Source organism: Falco rusticolus, chromosome 3 (genome assembly GCF_015220075.1).
Source record: "Falco rusticolus isolate bFalRus1 chromosome 3, bFalRus1.pri, whole genome shotgun sequence".
Taxonomy (NCBI): domain Eukaryota; kingdom Metazoa; phylum Chordata; class Aves; order Falconiformes; family Falconidae; genus Falco; species Falco rusticolus.
In genome coordinates, this window is record NC_051189.1 from 114,898,893 (window position 1) to 114,913,768 (window position 14,876).

The 14,876-nt window shown below is 63.2% G+C and overlaps 1 protein-coding gene and 1 long non-coding RNA gene across 2 annotated transcripts; one reads left to right on the forward strand and one right to left on the reverse strand.

The window, feature by feature from the left end:
- Positions 1–1,041: 1,041 nt before the first annotated feature.
- Positions 1,042–8,875, forward strand: CRYBG2 (crystallin beta-gamma domain containing 2). The gene is made up of 19 exons (XM_037380071.1): positions 1,042–3,051; positions 3,529–3,576; positions 3,666–3,784; positions 4,060–4,216; positions 4,302–4,441; positions 4,529–4,655; positions 4,961–4,996; positions 5,076–5,203; positions 5,427–5,553; positions 5,854–5,996; positions 6,078–6,204; positions 6,321–6,353; positions 6,457–6,569; positions 6,701–6,830; positions 7,003–7,142; positions 7,255–7,378; positions 7,942–8,100; positions 8,485–8,644; positions 8,787–8,875. Exons 1-19 carry the CDS (start codon positions 1,042–1,044, stop codon positions 8,873–8,875), a joined length of 4,110 nt encoding a protein of 1,369 aa, XP_037235968.1.
- A 2,135-nt stretch (positions 8,876–11,010) lies between these two features.
- LOC119145624 lies at positions 11,011–13,170 on the reverse strand. Its single transcript, XR_005103465.1, has 2 exons — positions 12,981–13,170; positions 11,011–11,425 (listed from the first exon to the last, which is right to left on the reverse strand). It is a non-coding gene; the product is annotated as an uncharacterized LOC119145624 (long non-coding RNA).
- Between the last annotated feature and the right edge of the window lie 1,706 nt (positions 13,171–14,876).

Here is a 14,876-nt window from a genome sequence, read left to right on the forward strand (position 1 = left end):
ATTGGGAGATGCCGAGATGCTGGAGCGCTTCCGGCTCCCTCCCCGGCACCTGCTGCGTCAGCTACTTCCCAAACCCAGCAATAAAACCCTTCTGGGGCAGGGACGCAGCCACGGCACAGCGACGCCTCCACCGGCATCCCCCCCAGCCAAGGCGGCGTGGGTGTCCCTGTCCCCTGCCCTGCGCCCCAGGGACCCCAGCGATGCCCACCCTGCAGCACCGAACACAAGGGTGCAGGAGCTGAGCGCCGGGTACCACCTTGGGTCAGGGTGCAAGTGCCGGGTGGCTAGCGCAGCTCCTTTTCTCCTGCTGATGGGGCTGCAGAGGTGGATGGAGCCATCCCACCTTTGCCGTGCAGTGGCAGGGAAGGGTCAAGGGAAGATGCTGCTCAGGTCCCCACCTCCTCCTGCAAACCCCACAGCTGCCCCAGCCCTCGTCCTGGTCCTGGCCAGGGCCCTTTCCCCCCCCCAGAACAGCTTCCCTGTTGATTTTTGGGCTTGTTTGTTTGCTGCATTTGCTGACTCGGCGCAGCCCTGCTGCCCGCCTGACTCATCCCGCAGCTTGGGGCATGGCATGGCTCGGGGAACAGCACGGCCGGGCCGGATCCTGCACGCTCACCTGTGTTGTGCCAGCCCGCCGGGCTCTGCCAGAGCCCACCCAGGTGGCACGGCAGAGCTCCCCACCATCCCTGCTGGATGCAGAAGTGTTGGCACAGGCAGGAGAGGGGCCCACAGTGCCCACCACATCCTGCACGTGCCAGGATGGATGATGTGAGCACCCTGAGAATTGAAGAGAGCCCCAGAGCCACCTCCTATGCTCCTGGGAACCCACAAAATGTCCTGCAGGATCAGAGGGAGGCGTAGGGGGGCTTTAGGGTCTGGCTTGGGGTCCAGGGCTGGTCCCCCAGGGTGGTTTCTGCTCAACTCTCCCAGCACCTTCCTCTCCCTGCAGCTCTGCCAGCCCCAGCGTGGCAGCCGCGGGGGCCGAGCCCGGCAGCGCGGGGTGTTACGAGGCCGTGGCAGCCCCCTCCCCAGACCCCCAGCATGGATCCGCCCTTGCGACACACCAAGGCCAGAGGCTTCGTCTCCAGTGCGGAGCTGAGCATGAAGCAGGCAGCGGCGAGTGCTCCGGGGACCGAGGGCAGGTCCCGCTTCCAGAAGGTCTCGCTGGTGTCGCGGCGGCTGGAGAGCGCGGGGAGCACGCGGGGCCGGGACGGGAGCCCCTCGCGCGTGTCCCTCCTGCTGCAGGCCTGGGAGAGGGAGATCGTGGAGCAGACGGCGTCCGGCCCCGCCAGCCTGGCACACCGGGAACGCTCGTCCTCCATCAACCTCCTCAAGGACTTCACGGCGCACGGCCCCATCTTCTCGCAGGTGTATTCCCCCACACAGAAGCCCCGGCGGCAGGATGAGAGGGGGAAGACGGGGGCCGGTGGCGGCAGCGATGGCATCCTCCCACCGGTGGGTCCCCCCCGTGAGATGCCCGTGCACAGGGAGAGCTACGTGCATGGCACCCTCCTCCCCACCCGGCCTGCCGAGTGCCTCACGGGGGGTCCCGGTAAAGGTCCTGGTGCCCCGTGCGCGGCCGAGCCTGGCTGTACCCCTGCCCTGCCCAGGGCCAGGCACATCACGGTGCTGCGGACGGGCAGGGATGCAGCCAGGCTGGAGCCGGGGCTGGCGGAGGGAAGGGGAGCCCCAAACGGGACGCGCAGCACTGCCGGTGCCACAGTGGCCCTGCCGCAGCTGGAGAGCTGCAGGCAGGACGGCAGCAGCTTTGCTGGGGCCACGGTGGGCACCGAGAGCTCACCGGGCACCGCAGAGGCCACTGGGCTCCTGGCCGAGGGATCCCCCGGGGAGAAACACTTGCCGCAAGCTGAAGCCACGCTGGATAACGCAACCCCGAGAGACAGCGACAGGCCTGGGGACCCACAAACCAGTATAACCAGCTCCCCGCAGTGTCCCTCGGCAGGCGCCGGTGGCCGGGCTGATCCAGCTGGTGCGGGAGAGGGAAGCATGGCAGACGGGGACGGCACCATTTCAGCCACGCCACCGAGGACAGAGCGCCCCCCGGGAGCTGGCAGCATGCCTGAGGACCCCTCCTCGGAGGCAAGTGATGGTCCATCTGAAGCACCAGCATCTCCAAAGGCTGAACTTGAGTTGGAGGGGGGTGAGACAACAGAAGAACCCCAGGGCATGGCCCAAGAGCCTGAGAGCAGCCCAGAGCCCCCTGCTGAGCCCCCAGCCCCTGACACCCCAGCTGAGACCTCCCCTGATGCAACCGAGGAGGACCCTGAGCTGCTGGTGGACATGGAGATCTTTGTGGACACGCTACGCAACATGGAGCCCTCAGAGATGCGGAAGGCGCCCAAAGCCCCACGCCAGCCCCGGCCATCATCGCTGGGCCGCTGTGCCGCTCTGCCCCCCATCCACGAGGACCGCGTGGCTCCCCGCGCCCCCATCTCCCTGCCCGAGGCCCTGCGCGAGCTGCTGATGCGGGGCCCGCCGGGGCGGCAGGAGGAGAGCCTCGAGGAGGAGGTGGAGATTGAGAACCCCTACCTGAGCCCCAGCGAGCAGGCGCTGGCCGGGACACCCCGTGGGGAGCCCAGGGACGGTGTGGCTGGTGATGGCTGGGTGGAGGAGGGCTCGGTCCTGGGGACACTGAGGCAGGTGGGAGCAGAGGAAAAGGTCAAACCGGTGGCCGGGGGCTTGGCCGAGGGGAGCGTGCTCTTCCGAGGGAACGTTCTCAAGGGCATGGCACTGCTCTCCCACTTCTTGGAGCACCGGGCGACGGCGGCTGACGAGAGCAAGCCCTACTCACGCTTGGACAACAGTGTGCTCTACAGCCGCTTCGTCTCCCCCAGCACCACCCTGCTTGAGCTGCCCGGCAGGGATGCTGGGGGCACGGGCTCACCCATCCCTGGGGACCACAATGGGCTGGGCCCTGGTGATCACCTCAGCCCCAAGATGGCCATGCTGGAGGCCCCGGGACCTGGCTCCATCCCTCCTGTCACTGAAGAGCCAGATTGCACCGTGGCCCTGTGCCCCGCTGATGTCCTGGTGAGTGCATCCCGCAACGCGGCACCTGGGGAGATGCTCTGCCTGCCGGGGCACACGGGGAGGTGGCGGGGCCTGAACCCTGGAGCATCTTTTCCTGTTGCCATCCCATCAGAGAGGCCACCGGGTGAAAGCCCCTGGTGCGATGGGAGGGTACTGGGATGGGTGATGGAGGGTACTGGGATGGGTGATGGAAAGGTACTGGGCAAGTACCAGAGTGGGTGACAGGAGGGTACCAGGTCAAGTGATGGGAGGGTGCCACCATGAGTGCTGGGAGGGTCCTGGGGCAGGCGGGGAGGCTGAGCCCCAGCAGTGCAGGAATGCTCGAGGTGTGGCTGCTCGGGGCGGTGGGAGGGTTTGGCAGACGCCAGACGCGAGGCTGCGGCGGCAGCTGCGGCTTCCTTGGGCTGCGGGGAGATGGCTGGTGCAGCTGATGTCCCTCTGCGCTCCTCACGCGCCTGTCCCCTTGGGTGTTTGCAGCAGGAGGACAAGGAGGGCTTCAAGAAGATCAACACAAGACCTGGCAAGGTACAGGGTTGGGCTGGGCTGGCTGGGGCATGGTGCGATGCGGTGCGGTGCGGTACGGCAGCACCTCTTCATCTGTCACCCCTTCCCAGATCATCCTCTTCTCCGAGGCTGGCTTCGCAGGCCAGAAACGGGAGATTTGGGGCAACATCCCTGACGCCACGTCCTGGGAGCTCTCGCAAACCATCTCCATCCGGGTCATCCGAGGCGGGTAGGGGACAGCAGCAAGGCGAGGGCACACGGCGAGGGCACACGGAGGGAGGGCTTAGCCAGGGCTCACGCGCTCCCTGTGCCGGGGACGGCAGCTGGGTCCCAGCCTGGGCTTCAGGAGTGACTGTCCTGCCAGCACTAATTACTGCGGCTGCAATCCAGCATCGCGGTGGTGGCAGGATGTCCCCACCCACGGTCTGCCCCGAGGCTCCTGATGGCTGTGGGGCAGCAGATAAAAGCAGGATTTCCCCCCTTTTGCTCCCACTCCGCTGCCAGGTGGGTGATGTACGAGAAGCCACGGTTCCACGGGCGCAAGTGCGTGCTGGCCGAGGGGGATGTGGAGATCGACAACCCCTGGACGGCGTATGGGCAGAGCGGGCAGCCCCACGGCAGCCGGCCCTTCCGCATTGGCTCCTTCAAGAGGGTGGTGCGGGTAAGCCCAGGGACCCCCCAGCCACCCACTCACCCGCCAAGGTGGGGGTGCCGGACCCCCATAACACTGCTCCGCCCCATGCCAGGATTACCGCACCCCTGAGATCAGCCTCTTTGCGGAGGAGAACGGCGAAGGCGCCCGGTTGAAGTTCACCGGCTCAGCCGAGGACACCCGCACACGGGGCCAGGCACTTGCTGCCGCCTCCATCATCGTCCACTCGGGCCTGTGAGTGGGACCGTGGGGACGGGTGGGTGCCAGATGGGCTCCAGCATGGGCTGGAGCAGGGCGTGATGCTTTCTGCCGCTTCCCCAGGTGGCTGGTTTACTCCAAGCCTTTCTTCGACGACGACCCCTATGTTTTGGAGCCAGGCGGGTATCCTAATTTAAAGGCTTGGGGAGCAAAGGACCCATCCATCTGTTCCATGCACCCTATCAGGCTGGTGAGTGCTGGTTACTGGGACACTGGGGCCATATCCAGCCCTGGGCACAACAGGCAGGAGCATCTCCCAGCAGTTCCCAGTTTCCGTCACTGAATGTTGGTGTGGAAATGTGCCAAGCGTGGCTCTGGGACACGCTCCTGAGCGCTGGTGGTGAGGGAAAGCAATAAAACAAAGTCCAAAAAAGCTTGGTCTTGAATGAAAACGACCCAAAAACCAGCTCAGGCTTTGAAGGGGGGGGGAATGGGACGACCCTACATCATCCCCTCCTGCTGCCACAGCCTCACTGGGGCTCCTTCATCTTCCAGGGCTGCCCCGTCGTGGAGAGACCCGGCGAGCCGCAGGTGAGCGCCCGGGCAGTGCCCGGCGAGGCTGCGGGGCCGGGCTGGCTGCGGTGCTGTGCTCACCCTGCCGTGTCCCCAGGTGCTGATCTACGAGGCCGCGGGTTTCCAGGGCCGCAGCTTCACCATCAGCCGAGACATCTACGACCTGAAGCACCTGCCTGGGCCAGCACTGCCCACCGTGGGCTCCCTGCACGTCCTGGGTGGCTGGTGAGCAGCGTGGGGTGGGCAGGGCTGGCATCCCGGCTGGAGCAGGGTGGGAAGGTGACGGTCACCCCCGGGAAAGGGCTTGCAGGAGCTGCCTGGGGCTGTGGGATGGCTGCGGGCAGCTTGGGGGACAGGGTGGCACTGGAGCGGTGGGGGTGGTGGCCCCATGTCCCGGCACGTGGAAATCCTCTGGAGAGCCGACTGCCTGTGTCTGCCTGTGCCACAGCTGGGTCGGCTACGAGAAGGAGGGCTTCCGCGGCCACCAGTACCTGCTGGAGGAAGGGGAGTACCAGGACTGGAGGCAGTGGGGCGGCTACAGCAAGGAGCTGTTGTCCTTACGGCTGATACGGACGGTGAGGGCAGGGGTAGCGGCATCACTTGGGGATGGACCCTGTGTGGGCAGAGAGAGCCAGAACCCCCAGACCCATCCTCATCCCCCAAAGAGAACCTTCCGTGCCTGCACCAGGCAGCCGGGATGGCCTGAGATCTCCCAACCTCATCACACGCAGAGGTCCGGGTGCCCAGAGCTGCTCCCACCCCCCTGGGCACCCTGAGGCCAGGCAGGACCCTGGCTGCGTGTGTGGAGAGCGCCCGGCCTGCAGCCCCTTCCCCCTGACAGACCGAGGGGCTCAGGGGGGTCCTTCTCCCCACAGGACTTCTCCCACCCGGCGCTGGTCCTCTTCGAGGCCATGGACTTCGAGGAGGGCCCCAGCGTGGAGCTGAGCGAGGCGCTCCCCGACACGCAGCTGGCCGGCTACGGCACCGTCACCCAGTCCATCCACGTGCTGAGCGGCGTGTGAGTGTGGGGATGGGGGAGAGGGGGGTCAGAGGGGACAGATAAGGGGGGGCTGAGCCAGCACCCACATTTTCCCGGCAGGTGGGTGGCCTACGAGGGCACCAACTTCTCGGGCGAGCAGTACATCCTGGAGAAGGGGGTGTACCGCAGCTGCGAAGACTGGGGCGCCACGGATTGCTGCATCGCCTCGGCGCAGCCCATCCTGCAGGTGAGAGCTCCGCACTCCCCCCTTCGCCGTGGGACCCCCCGGTGCCACCACACACCGGGCTGGTGGGGGCTGGACCGGTCCAAGGTGCCAACCAGCCCCCGTCCGTCTGCTTCCAGGTCGGGGAACACAACCTCCATTTCGTCTCCAAGGTCAGGGGCAGCGGATGGGGAGGGGGATGCGCCCCCCGGGGGATGCAGCCCCTTGCGGGGTGGTGGCATCTTGCCCCCCTCACTGAGCCCCTCTGCTCCCCAGATCCTGCTCTTCTCAGAGCCTGAATTCTCTGGGGATCATGTCACCTTCGAGGAGGACCAGGACGCCCTGCCCGCCACCTTCATCCCGCGCTCCTGCAGAGTCCGCGGGGGCAGGTAGGGTGTCCCACAGGCACCCTGGGGGCTCCCCGGGAGGGTGGGTGGGATAAGGGGTGCTGGGGAGCCGCAGGAGGGATGGATGCGCACCAGGACGGCCACGTCAGCCCAGGCACGCTCCTCCCCGCCAGCTGGATCCTGTTCGACGGGCAGGCCTTCGCCGGCGAGCAGCACGTGCTGTCTGAGGGCGAGTACCCCACGCTCAGCGCCATGGGCTGCCTCTCCTCCACCACCATCCGCTCCTTGAGGAAGGTCCCGGTGGTGAGTACCAGCCCCTCCTTCCCTTCCCGCCGGCGCTGGGGGCAAAAAAACCCCCCAGGAACCTTTTTCCTCTGCCACGGGTGCCCCCAGTCCTGGCTCTGTGTGGCCTTGGAGCCCTTCTGCACCCATGGGTGCTCACTCCTCCTGCCTCACCTCTTCCCCCACCCCACAGTTTTTCTCGGAGCCCTCCATCTTCCTGCACGGGCTGGAATGTTTCGAGGGGAAGGAGATCGAGCTGAACAACGAAGTGCGGAGCCTCCAGGCAGAGGGTTTCAACAACCACGTGCTGTCGGTGCGCATCAAAGGCGGGATGTAAGTGAGCCCCAGCCCTGCTCTCACCCGCCCCGGCTGGTGGGTGCCATCTGCCCACCCAGGGGTGACCGTGCCCTGCCCGTCCCACCCCATCCTGCCCCATCCCCCACAGCTGGGTGCTGTGCGAACACGGTGACTTCCGAGGGCGCCAGTGGCTGCTAGACTGCACCGAAATCACCAACTGGCTGACGTACAGCGGGCTGCAGCACGTGGGATCCCTCTACCCCATCCGCCAGGTGCGTGCCACCCTGCGGGAGGGGACGGGGTGCTGGCACCCGATGGGGTGAACCCCAAAACCTCGGGGCAGGCAGCTCACGAGGCGCTGAAGAGCCGCCAGTGCCGATGGCTGGGAGGAGGATGAGTGGCTCCGGCTGAGCTGGAGGAGGGAGGAGGGCACAGCCCAGGCGCTGCTGGCAGCTTCGGCCCATGAAAGGTGCCACCAGCCCAGCACTGTCACCCTGATCCCCGTCCCCTGCCCTGGGAGGGGCCCCTTTGGTGGCAAAATGCTCCCCATGAGCAGGGACCTTGCGCAATGCCCCGGCATCCCAGCAAGTGAGCCCTGCCTGTGCCAGCTACCAGACAGGCCAGGGCCACAGCCATCGCCCTGGGGAGAGGCAGGGACCGCTCGGGGGAAGGGGGGACAGGGAGGACCCTTTGGGCAGCCACCCCAGGGGACCGTGGTCCTCCCTTCCCTAAGCCACAAGCTGGGTGAGGTCCCTTCTCAGCCAGCTGTGGCTGGCAGGGCTGGAGGCACAGGCAGCAGGGCTTTTAGGTGCAAAAAAGGTTTTTCTCTTTGCAGAGACGGATCTATTTCCGTATCAGGAGCAGGGAGCTGGAGCTCTACCTCATGGTCCCCGATGATGTGGAGGACATGAAAGCGGGGCGGGTGGTGGTCTCCAGCCTGAGCGAGCAGAGCAGCTCTGTCTGGTACTACGAGGATGGGCTGATCAAAAACCAGGTCAGGGTTGACGTGTGATAGCCAGAACGGCAGAGGGGACCTGGGGGAGCCCCTGGCAGGACCCCTGCTGGGATACCTGCCACCCCACAGCAATCTTTTAGGGTCTGTAACAGCTTTTCCCAGCATCTGACCGCAGCCTTGTCCCCACAGAATAGTTCATTCACTCCTCCCTAGATCTCCCCTGGAGATGTGAAGGCATCCCTGCCTTTCCAGAGGAGTTTTTGTCACCCTAATCATCCCCACCTCTCACCAAGGGGTTTTCCTGCTCATCCCACCCCAGAACCAGCTGCACTTTCAGGGAAACCCCTCTGAGCTCTGAGCCTTTGTGCTGGGCGGAGACGATGGAGAAAAGTGGGCTGACCCAGCCACCACCACTCCTTGCAGGTGGCCCCCAACATGAGCCTGCAGGTCATCGGGCCAGCCGGGAAGGGCGCAAAGGCTGTGCTCTGGTCGGAGACCCGGATGCCACGTCAGACCTGGAGCATCGATTCTCAGGGACGGATCCACAGCCAGATGTTCGAGGACATGATCCTTGATATAAAGGGTGAGGCCTTGGTGCCGGCACAGGGGCTGCTTTTCCAGGGACGCCCCAAAGCAGGGTGTTTGGCCACGAGATGGGGCACCCACCCCTTCACCACCATCAGGAGCAGGGTCTGCCCTCCTGAAACCCTCCTGTTGCTCCACAGGTGGCAGATCCTACGACCGGGACCACGCCATCGTTTGGGACATGGCTGAGGAAAGACCCACACAGATCTGGGACATACAGGTGCTATGAGGGGGCGGCGTGCGGCCCTCACACTCAGAAGTGTCATTGGGGCAGGAGGGGGACACTCTGCCAGTGTCCCTGCACTGGGACGGGAGGCCTCCTACCCCACGCACACCGCATCCCCAACACCCCTGTGCCATGGCTGCTGGTGTGAAGGGTGCCCACCATCCCCTCCATCACGAGGGGGAACCACACCACCCCCCTCCTCGGGCTCATGAAGGACCCCACGGACACGACCGGTGCAGAACCCTCCGGAAAGCAGCAGAGCCCCCTCCTCACCAGCTTCCCCCTCTGAACTGTATTTATGTACGTGTGTAAGATACGGCCTTCCTCGTCTGGGCCAGCTCTGCCTCTGGGTGGTTGGTGTCCTTGTCCTTGCACTGGCCACAGCCTGGCAGCTGCTATGCTGGGGAGCTGCCTCCCACTCCAGCACCTTGCCCACCACCAGCTCTGGGCCTAATCCTGCTCCCGGCACGGGAGCTCGGTGCCCTCTAGTGTCCACAGGCCACAAGCAGCACCAAGGCCCTGGGTTTCCAGAAGGGAGGCGCAGGCCATGGCAGAGACCCCACCAGCTGCAGCTCAGGGGGGAGCCCAACCTGCGGGCTCGGAGGCGTTCCAGTTGTATCACCCCAGGGTGAGCTCTGCTTCGGCAGCGCTGTGTCCGTGCTGCAGAGCTGCATCGTGGCGCAGGTCTTCAAGGTCCCAGGGCCAGAGGTCTTCTCCACCTGGGTGAGGGCAGGAGCTCCCTGGGGATGTGACTCAGAGCCAGAAGGGACGCGGGGTGAAAAATCCATACACGGAGACATCGAGCGCTTCTGTCCTCACTGCTGGGGAGAGGAGACAGCTGCCAGCAAGGGCCTGGTTCGCTGAGCAGGTTGAGCCCAGTCTGGGGACTCACTGCGTTGGGGCAGCCATCACTTACCAACCCCGCAGCGAAACGGGGCTGTTCTGGTGGCGACAAACAGCGCGGTGCCTCTGCGGGAGGCTCCCTCAGCAGACTCGGGTGCACCGAGGTCCTTACACCAGGCATCTCCAGCCGGCCCACCACTGCCCTGGCTTCCACCAACAGCCACTATCCAACGTCCATCTTTATACTGAAGCATGTCCCCAGTTACCCAAGACCTGTTTGGGCAGGAGGACACATAACCGCACGACAGGAGCAGTGTGTGTGGCACAAGGATGCCCAGCAGGCCACGCTCCTGCTGGCCCCAGCCCAAAGCACTGCCCGCTGGAAGCAGGGACCTGCAGGGCAGCTTGCAGAGGGCAATGCTGGGCCTGCAGAGCTGCCAGACACACAGACACCGAGTGCCAGGCTGGCACCACAACCCCACCGCCGTGCCATAAGGAAATGCTGGTGGGAAGGCAGAGGGGGCCACCAGAGCACGGAGGGCGAGGGCCCAGGAGGCACGCAGGCCCTGTACAGCCTGAGCTGGGCCTGTAGCGCCTGGAAGCCGCGGAGGGACCTCGAAACACACAGGCGGAGCCCAGCTCTGCGGACAGAGACGCTGCTGAAGGGGAAAAACCGCTCAGAGCGGCCCCGTGCGCGGACACGCAGAACGCAGATCCGACTCCCACGGCTCCGCTCCCCCGGCTGGGCGACGGAAGTGCCGCCTGCCTCAGCCACCCTTATATAGCCCCCGCCAGGCCGGGATTGGCTAATAACGGGGAGCTTGGCAGCGCCGGATTGGTGGGGAGCACAGGCCCCTGCTGTGCGATTGGCCAGGACTCACCGCGGCGCTGAGGGCGGTGCGGTGGGAGCCCGCCCGGCCTGCGGGGGGCGCTGTACCCGCTCCGGCCCTCGGCCTACCCCGGCCCCCGCCCTACCCCTACCTCAGCCCCCGGCCCCCGGCCCGCCCCAGGGCCTGGCCAACCCCGGCCCCTCCCCAGGCCTACCCCAGCCCCCGGGCCCCGGGCCTACCCCCAGCCCCTCCCAGCCCTGCCGCGGGCCTATCCGGAACCACAGCCCAGCCCCGACTGCGGCGTGGCCGGGAGGACAGGGCTGTGCTCCCCCCGATCTCACCCCTCAACCGCTCGCAGGGCTGCGGTTCCACCCAGCCCCTGCTGCACGGAGGGTTCACGGCCCGGGGCTCGACCCCCCAACCCCTCGGGGTCCCCCCCAGCCCCGCAGCGGAGCAGCCAGGGGCCTCTACACCAGTGCTTTATTTCTCAGAGCCTCGCAGCAGCCCCGCTCCCGAGCCGGCCCCAGGGCTTCACTTCCAGCTGGGGCAGCTTCGGGGTTTTGTTTTGAGGCTGGAGCACTGAGGGGAGGGAGGCAGGGATGGCAGCTCCACGCTGCGAGGGTCCAAGGATGTGCAGGTGCAGGGGGTGCCATCCTGGGGGTGTCTTCTTGAGGGGGTCAGCGAGGGTGGGGTGCACGGTGGCCCGCTCCGGTCAGCGCAGCCCCAGGAAGAAAGCTGCAGCCAGCCCCAGGGTGAGGGAGAAGAGGGATGGGCTGCCCCACGGGGGGCTTAGGCTGCTCTGGGAGATGCTTTGATTGCTGGGGAGGGTGGTCACGGGCTTGGGGTCCTTGGCGTCCAGGTTGTCCATCTGGCCAAAGGGCTGGAAAAAAACCCAAAAGTCCGGTATCGCAGGGTTGAGACCCCTCGCCTGGCTGCCCTGGGGGCAGAAAGGAGCCGGGGGCACGCTGGGGCCCACTCTGCCCCTTCCCCAGCCGACACACCCAGCCTCCCCTCCCCCAGCAGGTTCCCCTTCACACCACACACAGAAATCCCCATTGACTGTTGGGTTCTCCCAACACAGGGAGCAAAGCCAGCTCTCTCACACAGCACTGCCCCGGTTCTAGGCAGGGGCTTTTAGAAATCTGAGGGAGGAAGCAGAAGCTGGGGGACTGTCTCTGCCCTCCAGGTGGCTGCGAGGAAGTGGCTGGGGACATGGTGGCCCATTGGCCCTACAGTGGAGGATGTGGGGTGCAGGAGTGAGGAGGAAGAGGAGGGACACCCAGCAACCCAGCACCGCGCGCTGTCGCAAGCAGGAACATTGCAGTCAGTGTGGGAAACATTAACAGGGCAGTTTCCTTCCGTCTCTGAAGACTGGCACCTTCAAAATTAAGATGTTTGTGTGAATCCCTTGTGCCTTGGCTCTGTGGGACCTCTGGATTTTTGGTCCTTTCCTGGAAATCCTGGTGTAAACAGCTGTGCATTGTGCCTGTGAACAGTGAAGTGCAGCAAAAAGCGCTGCCCTGGGCTGCTGGAAAAGGGAGACATTTCCCTCCATGAGCCAGCCCCCACACTGGTTCACACGGCTCCTCGGATCCCTCCGGAGCCAGGACAGGGCCAGGAATGGGGCCCCAACGTCCAGCTCTGTCCCCTCACCAGGGTGCTGTGAGGGTTTTTGGCTAGTTTGTCCAGCCACAGAGTGAGACTCCTGAAACATAAATGCATCCTCTGGAGCCAGCAGCAGGTCACAGCTGCATGGAGTCTTTGAGCAAAATAAGCACAGACAAATCTGGCCTCATTACCAACATGCTGTAGAAAACCCCCCACATCCCGACAGCTGTTCCAAATAGCATCGCTCTCTTCGAAAGCGCTGGCACATTCATTCCTCCCACACAACGGTCCCCACCCAGGAGAAAGCTGACATCCACCAGCGCGCCACTTGAATCAAGCCCCCATGGAGCTTCCCAGCAGGAAGGAAAATAACCTCCAGCAGGGAGAGGTGAAAGGAAACAAACTTCTCAGCTGCGTGCCCACCCAGCATCCCCACAGCTGTGGCCAGCATCTCCAGCGTATCCGCAGCCACGCTCAGCATCCCCACACCAGGCACAGGTGCCAGCAGGCAAAGGAGAGGCTGCAAGATGGGGTGGAGAGCTAAGAGCAAATGTTACAGGTAGGAGTGATGTTCTTAAGTTAAAAAACACTTTAAAAAAGGCAATATATGGCAGTATTTAGACCTTATAGACCACAGCGCAAAGCTCCTGGTAAGGCAGTCAGGGTTAAAGTGAAATAGAATATAAAAGGTTCAGGTTTCCAGCTGAAGGAACAAATTCTCCCACTGGCTGAACCCCACAGCCCCTTGACTGCCATCACACCCACAGGACAGAGGTGGCTGGACCCCCTGGCCTTGGCAGGGCCCTGTGCCACAGGGTTTCTCTTACCATGCAGAGGATGAGCAGGGTGAGCAGGAGGAGCAGGTGGGCGCGCTGGAGGGGCTGCATGGTTGGGGCTCAACTCAGGGTGTGCCGTTAACACTTCCTCATCTGCTTGCAGCAACTGCAGTCGGAAGCTTTAAGCAGAGCAGCAGCCCTGTCTCACCAATCACACCTTCCTTCCCTGCACCAGCCCCGCCACCTCAAAGGGTCACTTGAACCCAAGGCAATTCGGGGACATCGCATCCGTTGCCAGTGCTGTGAGGAAGAAGACACGGCATGGGGGATCTCCAGATGTGAACGCCACCATACAGCCCTTTCAGCCTCACTTCTCCAGAGCCATCCATCTGCATCACCCTGCACAAGAACAGCTCCTGCTCCCTGTTCCCCAACATGGCCACACAGCCAGCTCCGAGTGGGCTGCCCTGGCCACAGTCTCCAGCAAAGGCAGCAAACCCCTCACCCTGCCTTCTCCCACATCTCAAAAGCTCTGCTTCTCCCCAGGGGCTTCCTGTCCTGTGCCCCACACTCATGAAGGACTAATAGGGGTTATGGGTTAAAATCCCTCCTGGTTCACTGGGAGGGTTTGCAAATCACAGCCAGCATTTCAACAAGGGCTCTGCGTTGCACCGTGTAACAAACCTCCTTCCCTGCAACTCAGAGCAGAAGCTGGATCCAAGCTGTCCCTCTGAATTTCAGTTACATGCCTGGGGTAGTCTGATCCGGGTAATGGATCAGGGAAACACCTTTTTCTAGCCTGCCAGTATCCCCTTCCTTACAGATCTCTCAGCTCCCTCATCCCCTCAGCTGCAGCAGCAGCACACAAAAAGGATCTGGTTATTTTAAGATGGTCTGAAATCAGTAAAGCTACTGAAACGCACCAAGCATGTACACCTGTCTGTTGTCTGGTTTTGCATTAGCCAAGCGCATCACAGCACAGGCTCCTCTGCGGCAAAGCTTCACCAAATTTAGTTTTTGCACTTCATGATGTGTTGAAACTAAAGCCTCTCGGGGACAGCCAACATCCCATAAAAGGTGCTAAAAATCAGCCTGCTGAGGCCGAGTTCTCCGGAGAGTGGAGCAGCACAGCAGTGGCGAGCAGGACAGGACATAGGCAGGGAGGGCTCCCCAGACAGCAGCAAGTGCTAGGTGGAGTTCTGAGCATCAGCGAGGCAAAACAAGTGTGCAGCAGTGCCTGGGTGAGAAAACAGACAAAAGAAAGAGGTGAGGAAATCCGGAGCAGCTGTACAGTGAGTGATGCCTCAGGTCAGGCTGTGCCACAGACCATCTATGAGCTGAAGCTGAGGGTGTGCAGAGGGTGGCTGAGGGAAGAAAGCACAGCTGCGTGTGGTGCTCCGGCATCAGGTCCCGCCCCAGCACCTGGCAAAGCATCTGCAGCGACCAGAGGCTGAAGCTGCCACTGAAATCAGGAATCAAAGCTCTTAACGCCACTGTAGTAGTATTAAGCAGCAGCCACTCTGTTGCCGTGCTGGGTGCTCGGTGGCATCACCGCAAATCAAGCACATCTGTGCAGATTTCACTGTTACATTTATACACAATTACAAGGTCGTACACTACCAGTTACGACTGATTAGTTATTTGCATATAATTATAATATCTGCTGTGCCATCCTCTTCTGTCTGTTACTACACTTGCGCAGGGGAAGGGTCTTCACCTGGGCAAGGGTCTTCCTGACCTGCGGGTCTGGTTTTTAGTATTATAATGAAGGTAGTTCACTTCAGGACACCTTAAAAGTCAGTTTTGTTGCCAAGTTGGACAGCTATACATCTGCCTTGCCAATTTGTCCAATAAGTCATCCTATACACAATAGAACCTGGGTGCTCTGGTTATGGTCTGGAGAGTAAGGATTAGGGTTGTTATGGTCTATAGAATAGGGACTTTAAG

What these genes read in the sequence shown, in the direction of transcription:
- CRYBG2 (XM_037380071.1), top strand. Translation starts at nt 1,042, where the DNA reads ATGGATCCGCCCTTGCGACACACCAAGGCCAGAGGCTTCGTCTCCAGT. An exon ending in TGTGCCCCGCTGATGTCCTG is followed by an intron (nt 3,052 to 3,528) that starts GTGAGTGCATCC and finishes GGGTGTTTGCAG; the next exon opens with CAGGAGGACAAGGAGGGCTT. An exon ending in TGCAGAGTCCGCGGGGGCAG is followed by an intron (nt 6,570 to 6,700) that starts GTAGGGTGTCCC and finishes CCTCCCCGCCAG; the next exon opens with CTGGATCCTGTTCGACGGGC.